The sequence below is a fragment of the Berghia stephanieae genome, chromosome 1 (genome assembly GCF_034508935.2).
Source record: "Berghia stephanieae isolate SIO BIC M18660-M18661 chromosome 1, UCSD_Bste_1.3, whole genome shotgun sequence".
Classification (NCBI taxonomy): domain Eukaryota; kingdom Metazoa; phylum Mollusca; class Gastropoda; order Nudibranchia; family Aeolidiidae; genus Berghia; species Berghia stephanieae.
In genome coordinates, this window is record NC_088360.1 from 70,267,671 (window position 1) to 70,280,303 (window position 12,633).

Genomic DNA, 12,633 nt, shown 5'->3' on the forward strand with positions numbered 1-12,633 from the left:
TAATCACAATTGACTAAATATGCATTTAAAATACAATCTTAAATAATTCTAAAAAATTAATTCTGACTGTTAAAGCCTCCGTAGAAAATAAAACAACTTTTCAATAAATTTCAATGCCCTTCAAACACAATATAAAGACGTACAAACTGTATATTTCGTCTTTGCTTGGTATTAAAATACTTATACTTATACTTGAGATTTTATATAATGCAATGTCCACTAAATGTGTTCAAAGCGCTTTACAAGTGGTCCCTGACTAACAGCAACACCTAACAGGTAGAACAGGACATGATGCCTGTTAGGTGATATTGCAAATTTTTCCAACTGAGACAACATTATTAACAGCCAGGTACTCATTTTACATCTGAGTACAGTGAGAGAAAGTGAGCTTCCGATCCAATAACGAATGTCATACCACTAGACCATATAGCTGCACAAAAATGAACGGTTTTAAACATATTTGACTTTCCGAAACTGTATACAATAGAGCATGAACACAAAAAAAAACAAAGACAGCAAAACTAGTTATTTCATTGAAATAATGGAATGTAAAATGGCCTACAGACATGCATTCGATATTTCTCTCAATTTGTTTTTAAGAGTTTTCATTTTAAGTGTGCTCTGCACTATAGAATTGATATAATGCCCAAAAGATAATTGCATAACTTGATGCCCTTTATGACTTACAAAAATCCCAATCACTAAATCTTTTTTTTAGAAAACTGGATATATTAAAAGTGTTTAATAAAATCAATAAGTCTTACTGATTTAACTGCGCACATGTAGCATTAACGTTTTATTTAGATTTATGAGTGTAAAATGCATTAAACCAGACTGAAGACCAAGTAATATTAAATTTGTTTTGTATGTTATGTCTATAAGTGCTGGAATGCTGGAATGATCTTTCTTTCTTTATATCACAGACAATCTATAAACCTTGTTAGTCAAACTTTTGTATTTGATTTACTCTGAAATCAAATATCTTACACTTCCAATTTGGATTGTGTAACGAAATATGTAAATAAATTAGTAACGTTTTTACGTTGGTAAAAGAAAATAGAAGAAAATGGGATAGTAAAATGTTCTTTTTTGAATTACAAATACAAGCACCCAATAAAAATTTGGACAAAATAGGGAACAGACCTAGATAGCAAAAGAATCCTATCGGTGTACTTATTTTGAGACTACTAAAAGTCTCATCCAGACACAGACACAGGACTCACTTCGAGGACCCCACTCAAGTGTTTATGAAATAAATTGAAAACAAAAATTATAACAGTACACAATAGAGAGATGAATTACAATGAAACTAAATAATCTCTCAAAACTAATACTGTACATTTGACTGTTTCCCTCTAAGCCATGGACTCCCACCAGGGTCAGGACAAAACCAAGTAATTTAATTTCAAGCCAAGAGAAAGCAGCCTAAAAAAGGAAAATAGATACAGGGGAGGGGGATAGAAGGCAAATAAACAGTGAAATCACCACCCGTCATGAGATAAATTATGTGATAAACAAACAACTAAATAAATAAAAGTGTAAATAATTAAAATAAAACCAAATTTTTATGGATAAATATTTTTTAAAAGTCAACCCAAAAGATGTTCCTTGATCGTGATGTTGAAGCTCTGTTCTCATACTCCACTTCCTCCTTTCCACGTCCTGATTCCTGTTAAGAACATACATTGTCATTGGATAAAAATGATGGACAACTTTGCTTCCTCCTTTATTTATAAAATATTTTAATACATTTTTGTACAACAAAAAGATGAAAAATGAATTGCTTGTGACATCAAGTAAATTTCAAATCATTTGATAATTTTACTCGTGATTTATAAAACTTTGAATAAATGCAATGCAAATGATATGTGACTTGAAGATTAATTCTAATATTTTATCTTTAAAAGTCTGATTTTGGGAGAAAAAAATCAAAGTATTTTTAATATGCCTCTTGACAATTAAAATTAATGTCATTGGATGGGTTGTCATTGTTCACTTTGGGTGAGTCAAAACCTTTAACAGTCTCCTCTATTTCAAACAAAACTATTGATAATATTTCTTTATGACCGGTGACAACATCGAAGTCGAAGGTTAACAGCTGGGAGAGGTAGCATCTTTTAAATACCTTGGGGCTGCACTCACCAAAGACAACCGAAATAAAAAACAGGATAGCAATGGCAACGAATGCAAATGGCCAGACTGGAAAAAATATGGGAAAGCAAGAACATGGCAGTCCGTTCCAGACTGAAATTATAAATCTTGTTAAATCAATCTTCTTATCTGACTGTGAAAGTTGGACATCAACCTCAGAAATAAAAAAAAGGTACAATCATTTGAAAACAAATGCTATAGGCCCATTTTGGGCATCATCAGAGCAGACATTTGTCGAATGAAGAGGTTTACAGAAGAATTGTTTCTATAGTGTTTACAAGGCAAATGTACAAATAGAGAACGCAATTTGAGCATAAAGAATCTAAATGAAGCAAAGAGAATTCAATTTAGGTGTGCAATTGGCTGCTCGTGAATGTGAGCGCACACTATAAATAGACACAAAAAGACAATGACGAATTCAAATGCAGCATTGTGAAATCAATTTCGACACAAATTTCTAACCATTGTTGTTTGGGTCTGTTTTTGTTTTGACCACGAGTTAACAAGAAAACATGGTAAATAAATATTCCAAGATCCCATTGAATGACAAAAGAAGCCTATTCAAAGCAAACGAAAGAGGTGAGGATTATATAGATCTTGCCAAACATTAGGAATAAAGCGATCATTTGCCTATCACATCGTGAAGCGATGTTTTGACAAAAATGGAGTGATAGCAAAGGCTTGTGGTGGAAAACTGGATGGAAAGGTTGACGTCGCCATGAAAAAAGTAGTTGAGGATATCGTGAACGATCATCCAGAATTTACTATAAGGCAAGTAAATAATGAATTAAGGTTTTTTTGTTTGTTTGTTGCTTTAGGTCTCTTCCAACACAATTGAGGTTATATGAGAGACCGCTGAAACAAAAAAAAAACAAGCAATCTAACAAAAATAGTACAAATGTAAATCAAAATCATAACCTAAAGATATCATAAGCTAAATTATAAATAACCAAGAACAAACAGGCAGAAGATTTACAGAAAAAAAAATATCCCCTGTCAAAAATACAATCACAAACCAAAGAAGCAGGATAGGCTAGTAAAGAGAAGAAGAAACGACATCACTATCGGATCGTACACCCATGCGAACATCATAGGTATATGATTCAAGGGTGATGCCCCCATCCAACCACCCGCAATGAATTAAGGCATAGTCTACCAACAGCACCTCATGTCAGTAGCAGTACTATTAGCAACATTATCATTATGAATGGAATGCTACTGACCCTGAAGAAACTGGAGGATGCACCACAAGAGAGAAATACAGAAAACACCAAAAATATTCGTTATGAATTTATGACATGGTTGATGCAGATTGCAGTAAACGATTTTATTTATGTTGACGAAGCAAGAATCAACTTGTCAACAAAAAGAACAAGGGGTCAATCTCAAAGAGGCTCTCGGGCTGAATGTGTTGTCAGTGTCCAACGAGGGAAAAACATTACGATGGTGTTTGCAGTAAGTAGCAGGCATGAATTACTGGAAGGTGGCATCACCTGTAAACGATTCAACAATTTCCTACAAGAGGCAAGCAGACAATATGGAATGGATTCAGCATGTTTCATTTTTGACAATGCACCAGCACATCGGAATGCCCCAAATATTCCTTTGTCGGAATATCATACAATCAAATTTTTACCACCTTACTCCCCCTTTCTGAACATTTGTGCAAATGCTTTCAGCTTATGGAAAAAGTCTATTAAAAAAATTTAGCAGAAATTCGTCATTATCTTCTTACAATGGAACACTGTGAACGAATGGCAAGTATTGCTCAGCAGGCAGAACAGGGAATAGCTTCTGTGACGCCACTAGCGATGCAAGCCGCCTTCAAGGAAATGCAGTCTCATGTTCCTACCTGTTTTGCCATGGATGATATCTATAAGTAAAGCTGTTTGAGTATTTTTGTAAATTAAAAAGTTCTGATTCAAACTGTGATCGGTACATGTCTTGTTGTTTCACGAATAAAGCATAAGATTCTAATTCTAGGTGTGGCTATGTGTTTTAGTGGTATGACACTCGCCTTCGGATTGGAAGGACAGTTCCGCTCTGAGCAGTGCATAGTTGAATCCTTAAAAAAGGCTCTTTACTCACATTCTCTCAATGTACTCAAGTGTAAAATGAGTACCAGGCTGTTAACAGCATTGTGTCAATCGGAAAAAAAAACGATGTAATATCGCTTAACAGGCGTCATGTCCCGTCCTTCCTGTTAAGTGTTGCTGTTGGTTAAGGAACTTGTGTTAAGCGCTTTAGTGGATATTGCATGCAGAGTTTCCTCCCCCCCCCCCCCCCCATTTATTGTCAAGCATTAATTTTGTCTTCAGCTGTATGAATAATGTAAAGAAATGGACAAGGATGGACAGCACAAAACTAATGAGGAAAGATTTGGATTACTGCAAAACCCTCTCATGTTTTCTCAATGACCCCCTTGGTCAGGCGAATGAGGTGAGGTGAAGTTTGGAACGAGTGCATAAAGCTCACCTTCAAAGTTGGAAGGAGAAAAGTGAATTTTATATCCTAGTACTTGGGTGTACTTTAGTTGACTTCTTTTGGCGGTGATCTAGTATTCTTTTTTTTCGATTAAATTTCTTGTACATATTTATCATTTTGATTCTAATTGGTATTACATGATGTCCTAGCTTTTTAATATGAACATCTTTTACTTTTTTAACAAACATTCATTGGAAACGTATCTTATTTGGTTATTCTGCACATTTTTTTCAAATTGGATTTTAAGAGTGAAGAACAGAAGAATGAAAGCCAGAGTTAATAAGCGGACCAAAACAGTCACGAAATTATTAAAAACAGCTGATGGATTGAGAAAACATATCCAATCTTTTTACACTTTCCACTGATAAGAAGACAGATAAAATCTGAGAAAACGTGAATATAATAATTCATCCATACCAGCTTGGGGGTCAGAGGCGCGGCGTTTCTCGATGATAGAAGGCGAACTTGAACTCCGTTGTTGTTGATGGCTGGTCTGTTAAAAAATGAAATTACATGTTATGTGGGTTAAAAAGAAGTTTAAATTGTACATTCTAAATTATCAAGGTTTTTTAAAAGAATTATTTTCTTCTTCTTGTGTGAGATTTTATAAAATTAAACATAAGAAAGTAGATCCTTTTGTCAAACGTGGTCAAATGGAGTAATTTTTTTAAAAAATCACAGATATAACATATTTTACATGATTTAAAAAAAAGAGAAATAATCTACAACACATTTTACATTTATGCAATCTTTCCTTTTTCTTTACAAGAAAACATCATAGACCTTTATCTTTCTTATCAGTTATGACGTCTAAAACTAAAGATCCAAGATAAGATCAAATCTGAAGTAATGACGACACTTATACAATCTGACATGACATTTGACATCGTTTACATACCATAGATAAGGATATCACCCTGCAGCAGTGACAGGAGAAAAATTGAAATTCATGAATGAAAGTATTATTTCATAATAATTTAATGGTACTGTAATATTGTAATTTGATCTAAAGAGGCCTATAAAGGTAAGTGAAATATAAATAGCAAAGGAAGTTAGACAAACTTAGTAGGTATTCGTAAAATATCACAGTAACCTAATCTCCTTATAATCAATAATAATAGATAACAAAACTCATACAAATGGATAAATTCATAATAGAAGGAGCGAAATTGACGTCACTCAGCTCTGTGTTATTGTTTTTAACCAACTATTTTTATGAGTAGTTCTCACTAAATTGTGTCAATCAGACTATAAACGTTTAAGGTTACACATAGTTTTGTGTGTTGGTAAGTTGTATCCTGCTGGTGGATGTTGTGAGTTTTTAAACTAAATGCATAGCATTAATTGACCTTCAATAATTCGTAACATTTTTATCTCACAAATATGAGTGAACTTTCAAACTTGTTTAATGATTCAGTTTTTAAAATGTATTATCAAACAAGTAATTAAAATTTCTACTCAAAGAGTTTAAAGCATCTATCAAAGTAAGAAAACATTAAATTTGTCATCATTATCATAAAAAGCGACAAATTAAAAAACAAAAAACAAAAAACAAAAAAAACAAAAAACCCAACAAAGACAACATTGGATTGAATTTGGTTGTAAACTATCGGAAGAATTATTTGTAAAAATTGCGTCTTTTTTTTTTTAATTGGGAAAGTTGGTTCTTAATTCATAATTAAATTTCTTTGAGCTTTAGGTTTCTTCTTTATGGTCTACAGACTTATTAAAGAAATTATTTTTATCTCCACTAAAATATTTTAGGAAAAATAACAAATAAAGTGTTTTTCTGACAATGAATTGCTCTTTACATTCTCTATGATTCTAAATTTATCATAGGCAAATTAACACTGATTCTGTTGACTAAACAACGGACGTATAACTGAAACATAAATTTCATGAAATGAAATGGGTTGAATAAGCAGCGAAGGTTCACACACAAGAAAAGATGAAAAACGGTGATGAAGATAAATTTAAGCTCTAGTTTACCTAATCAACGACAAATGACATGATATTTTTGGGTTTTCCCTGAACCAACAATAAAAAAAATATACTTGGATGAATCTGAGGAAATAGAAATGGTTGCCTTGATCTTTGAAGATCAACATCATTTGTCTTTTTAAATAAAAACTGGAACTTAATTTGAATTTAGTCCTTGCTTTCTATTTAGACAAGCTTCAGACAGAAGCATTTGTATTCTAAACAAGGTCCCAAGAAGAACAAAACCTAATCTCTATCAAGCCCAAAAGGGAAAAAAAGTACATCGTAATATGATAAATACCTCTAGTATAATTGAGAATTTAAAACAAATAGGTAAAATTATACAAACTTGTACATAAAATATTTCACAATGAAAAAAGCTTTTGGTCACACGTGCATTAAAACTGATGATTTTAGAAGAAAAATGTATAATATACACTATTCGAAAGTAGAGACTGAACTTTAGCAATCTTTTCAAAGTATATTCGAAGGAGCTATCAACCAACCACCTTTTATCCTTTTAGGACCTCTCTTTGAATCAATGTTGATCACATTTAATATTACTCTTATAAAATTGTCGGAAAAAAGCCAGATAGGAATACAAAACCGTGATATTGATATGTCCTGATTTATGAATTGTTATAATTACACACTTAAAAAAAAAAAAAAGCATATCAAACGTTTAATTAGCTATAAAATATGAATAAAAATAAGATAATTATTTTAAAAATTAAACAATCAATTGAAAAATGAATACTGAATTAAATTTATTTCCTAGAAGGAATGCTTCTTATGAAATAAAAGGATATTTCTCTCCAAATGAAATCTTTCACAGTCGAAATATATCAGTTGAAAAAAATAAACAACAACAACAACAACAAAAAAATGAAAGTACAAACATAAATCCAAATTTAACTGCGTACAAACTTGCATATATATTGAGGAAAAGGGAGATTGTAAATTATGGAAAGTTGTGTTGCAATGGCACATTCTATCCATTTGGTCGTATAATTAATTAATCCTTCTGGCGCTGAAAAGACCTATGTGTTGCAAGTGCTGCAAAACCCTTATAAACAAAACAACAATTATTTCTAGGTTAACAAGAGATTTTCCCATTTAAAATTTTTAATGACCCTCTTTGAACCAATACACTGGGCGGCACTTTCAACGAGGTCACATTCAATGAGAAGTCAGATTCAAAAAGGGGTTCAGAAATCCCTGTATCTATGCCCTGCATTGTCCTCGTTAATAAAAACGCATTCAAAAAGCTACTTAGCTTTTTTTGTTGTTGTCGCATTCAACGAGAGAGAGAGAGAGAGAGAGAGAGAGAGAGAGAGAGAGAGAGAGAGAGAGAGAGAGAGAGAGAGAGAGGAGAGAGAGAGAGAGAAGAGAGAAAGAAGAGAGAGAGAGAGAGAGAGAGGAGAGAGAGAAAGAAGAGAGAGAGAAAGAGAGAAAGAAAGAGAGAGAGAGAGAAAGAGAGAAAGAGAGAGAGAGAGAGAGAGAGAGAGAGAGAGAGAGAGAGAGAGAGACTAACTCAAGATGATAAATTAAGCGAATGGTCCATTTTATAGATTTGTGAAAACTTTGGATTTAACACCCCCCCCCCCTCCCCAATGATGATGATGATCTTGATGATGATGATGATAATAATAATAATAATGATAAAAAATAATAATAGCAACATCAATAATATTAATGATAATAATAATAACGTGTCATTAAAAGGTATGGGAGGGGTAGCATGGTTCACTCAAAATTTTGTAAGCAGATTTAAATGTGGTTAATAGAAGAAATTAAAACAATTAATATATTTATACATTTGCACTGCAGACTGTCTTCATTGGTTGTCTTATTAAAAAATAATAAATCAATATATTAATAAATGCACCATCTTTATTATTAAGAGTTTCTAAAATGTTAAATATCATTTTATTTTTCAATGGATTATTTTACCACTCATAATACCAGACACTACCTTTTTGAAAAGTTTCAGTTCTTTATGCTCACAAATTAAGGTCCTAAACACGACCTATGTGTCGTCCAAATATGACAATCACTCGTCAATTCTTGGCATTTTGAAGTTGAAATCAGAGCAAGCAATAATCATCATTGTAAATAAAAGCTAAAGCAATAATTATTTTTCTACTAAATTCCTACAAATCATATTTTTAAGTTAAACATCTATACGAACATCTCAAAATAAGATTTTACATCTTTAAACAATCTTTCTCCCACAAATGGAATAATTTGTACAAAAATGTAATGAAAATTATGGTAAATCACGCAAAATGACCATGCAAATTCTACAAGCCTGTGGTGGAGGTGCAATGGGTTTGGAAAAGAATGACTGATGCTAAAAGCATAAATGCCTGGTCAAGCTTCCGAAGTCAAAAAAAAAAAAAAAAAAAAAAAATCTACCTTGGTACAAGGACAGCTCCAATGCCTCGTAAACCATTTTCTTTTGATTCTGGATAGGCCAAAAATATTGTTATAGCAAAGGCCTTTGTTAGTGTCTCTAGTATAAGTTTGGTAATTTGAAAATATTAATGTGAAAATGAAACAATTTGTTTCCACATAATCATATTCTCTGATGAGCAAGGACATTTATAAAATGCTTCCAAATAATTAATTCAAAATACAATATCCCTAAGAAATAAAATCTGTCCCGATCAGCTGTACACAGGTTCTATATAATTGAACGGTTTTCTCAATCTTTTATTTTCATCTTTGCTCTTAGCATTTGAAATAATGTGATTTACACAATTCATGACCTTGACAAAATAATTCTATTAAAATGTTAGCATTTTACAATTTGTGACCTATGTATTGCAACACGAATCCTATGGCAAATGGACAATAATTCAAACGATACAATATCAATCAATGTTTCTCTATTATGAGCCGTGGTTCAGTTTTACTTTTACCAGTTGACAGGTTTCACCAAGACAACAATTGCTATGATGGGCTTCATTCAAATCCTGTGTCAATTACAGTCACTGATTTTCCAGTAAATATTGTCAAGCATGCAGTTATCACAAGATACAATAGCAGAAACATGATTTAATTCAAAAGAAATTCAGATACATTATACTTAATTCTCTAATAAAATCACAGGCCCTTCGATACCTTTGGTGTAATTAACTAGCGCACTAGGCAGAAAGAGCTTGCGTAGTGATGTATGCATATTTCGTTGACATTTTTATCCGATTCCCCATAAAAATAAATTGAATGAGTTGTGAGTAGAAAGGAAACAACAGTCCATCATTACTGGAATAGACCACATCATTTATTGAAACCTTACAAATGAGTTTTGAAAAGCATAAGATGAATGATTCATGACTATCAAGACAAGATTTAATCATTGAGGTATTTGTGACCGATCACATAAATCTGGTATGATGTCAGAATGAAAAAACATGAAGGAATTAATCTTTATATCAAAATGATCAGAAAAAGGACATTTTGGTATTTTGAGATTAAAGACACAAAATTCAGTCCATATATTAAAGTCAATTATTTTAGCTAAAATTTCACAATTCAAACTTAAAACTCAATCTTACAGTGACACTAGGCTGCTAGAAGCTATGGACTATAAAAAGTAATAATAAATAAAAATGAATATAACAGCTTCAATAAAAGAACAAAATACCAAACACGGAACGTTTCAGGCTCAAAACCCTTCTTCAGCCAACAACAAAAACGATAAAAACATTAATACATTACTTTAAAAACCAGATAGACGGCAGAGTAATGTATTTATGTTTTTATTGTTTTTGTTGTTGACTGAAGAAGGGTTCTGAACCCAAAACGTTCAGTGTTTGATATTTGGTTCTTTTATTGAAGCCGTAATATTGATTTTTATTTATATACTTTAAAATTCAGTTTTAAGCATCACGCTCATCCTGACAAAAAACCATTTTAATATGTTTGGTCACATTTACTAATTTATCATTGTTTTATTTTCTAGCACCTGAAGAACTAATGTAATCATTCTGAGTGCATTAGAGACTACTAAGCATATGTTTAAAAAATCATACCTGGGAAAGCTTATATCTCTAAAGGCTGAAGAAATGTTTAAAATAAATTAATTAATAAATGTTAACACAGAATTATACTTTAGGATTCATTTGTGTTTGTCTTCTTTTTATTGTCACCGTCATCACCTAAACGTCCAGGCAATTCTTTATCACTAAATCTTGATTTCTATCCACACTTATTGGATATAGAGTTTACATCACTTTATAGAAATAAAAAGGTGTTGTGACTATTTACGAGCGACTCCTTGTGCGAAATTGGCAAATTGCTGATGATCAAATTCACTTTGCAGCACAGCAACGGCAACATTTCTTTTTAATAGAGGAAATGAAATAAATGTCCCAGAAAGACAAAGAGCAGGCAAGAGTGTAGTCAAATATGAACAAATCAAATTCAATAGAACAAACACAAAAGCATAAATTTTCCACATCAAAGGGAGGATGCAAATTGGAAAGTGAGTCATCATGAAATCACCACCAAAGAAAACAACATTCTCTTCAATAAAACTTGTATTAACTCACCGTCTTGAAACTAATGATAAATAAAAAACAAAACAAGATATAATTTGACAAAAAATAACAACCAAATTTTGTCCCAACCCGATTGTAAAAACAGAGTGCTCTGTTGTTACTGGGGGTCCCCATTGCTTAGTCTGTTGGATCAGGCAAAAAGTACTTTGCGATATACCAGTGTCCTATCAAAAGGGTAGCAAGCAATTGCTGTTGTCCATTTCATGCTATAGAAACCAAGATAAACTCCAGTTCCACGGGCCAAATGGTTCTGAAGGACTACTGTTGTCACTATTTTACAAATTAACACCAATTAATTTTGAATGATCCAAATATATTCAAGAATCCCTGATAAGCTTTCTTAAAAATAATATTATAGTTTATTTGAAATTCTAAATTCTAGTTATAATTAATGGTTGAATTTTATCTTAGAAGTAACTTTGTTAACAAACCTGAAAATCGAAAATATGAAAGGTTTGAGAAGAATCAAATCAGAGATTATGAATCATTAGCTCCCCCCCACCAAAAATTAAAACCTAGCGACCAGTCATGCACGGTTGATTTTTTACTGTAGTACGTAGATTAAGAAATAAATTTACTTTTCAAGATTAATTCATGGATCTTTAATTATTTACATTGTTTTTCTGTCTATTTGCTTGCTTTTAAATCCTATTTTTACTTTCCCTTTTTAAAAAATAGGAAATAAATATTTGAGTTTGTTAAAATGATAATGGCAATACAATATGTCAATTTTAAAGTGTGACGTTAGATCCTTAATAAAAACTCTGGCAACTTCTGTATCACAACAGAATGATCTTTTCAAACAGCATTGAAAGGATATGGGAGGGAGGGAGGGGGAAACTGCTTCATAACTCATGAAAAGCACCTTGATTTACTTTACTTAAATTGGTTTTCTCACCTAATGAAAAATAATAATAATAATAATAAAACCCAATTGGATGAAATGTAATATGCATTATCATATAGGGAACAAGAGAAAATAATTGCCGGTTTTAGAACATAATTTCTAATGTGAGACAGGATCTTAAAACTCTGAAATAAAAATGTTGAGCAGCGCTTTTGCCTAAAGTGAACATTTCAGTTGCACTTTAACAGTTTTCCAAACGGCCCTTCAGAGGTGAGAGGTCACCAGATAATTTTACATATGGTGTATTTCACGAGTGGACCTATGTGAACTGTAAGCACGACTGATTTTAGAATTTTAAATAAGGGCATTAGCTGTACCATTGAAAAAAACTTCATCATACGAGCCATTTAATGAGTTTGTAAGCCTTTAACATACCAACAAATTTGAGAGAGGGGAGGTAATGTTTTTTAAAAACTTCATAATTTTGTTATGATATTTCATAAATTTCTATCAACTTATTTTCAAACAATATTTTTCTCGCACCGTAAATACAGTTTTATTGTACCATGATGAAAAATCACGTGCCTCACCACAATGATTAGCTGT

The 12,633-nt window shown here is 32.1% G+C and overlaps 1 protein-coding gene across 12 annotated transcripts in view; it reads right to left on the reverse strand.

Moving 5' to 3' along the window:
- The window catches only part of LOC144980745 (cytosolic carboxypeptidase-like protein 5), a 44,013-nt gene that overhangs the window by 255 nt on the left and 31,125 nt on the right, over positions 1 to 12,633 (reverse strand). For 3 of the 12 annotated variants that reach the window (XM_078928582.1, XM_078928511.1, XM_078928522.1), the window contains 4 exons: positions 9,034 to 9,082; positions 5,534 to 5,552; positions 5,053 to 5,128; positions 1 to 1,669 (listed from right to left, as the gene is read on the reverse strand). The exon at positions 1 to 1,669 is cut by the window's left edge and continues 255 nt beyond it. In XM_078928582.1, coding sequence (XP_078784708.1) covers positions 1,635 to 1,669; positions 5,053 to 5,128; positions 5,534 to 5,552; positions 9,034 to 9,082 — 179 coding nt within the window. In that variant the 3' untranslated portion in view covers positions 1 to 1,634. Of the gene's footprint in view, positions 1,670 to 5,052; positions 5,129 to 5,533; positions 5,553 to 9,033; positions 9,083 to 10,652; positions 10,678 to 12,633 lie in introns of those variants that run through there. The other 9 variants (XM_078928562.1, XM_078928493.1, XM_078928502.1 and 6 more) reach the window with 6 other exon arrangements.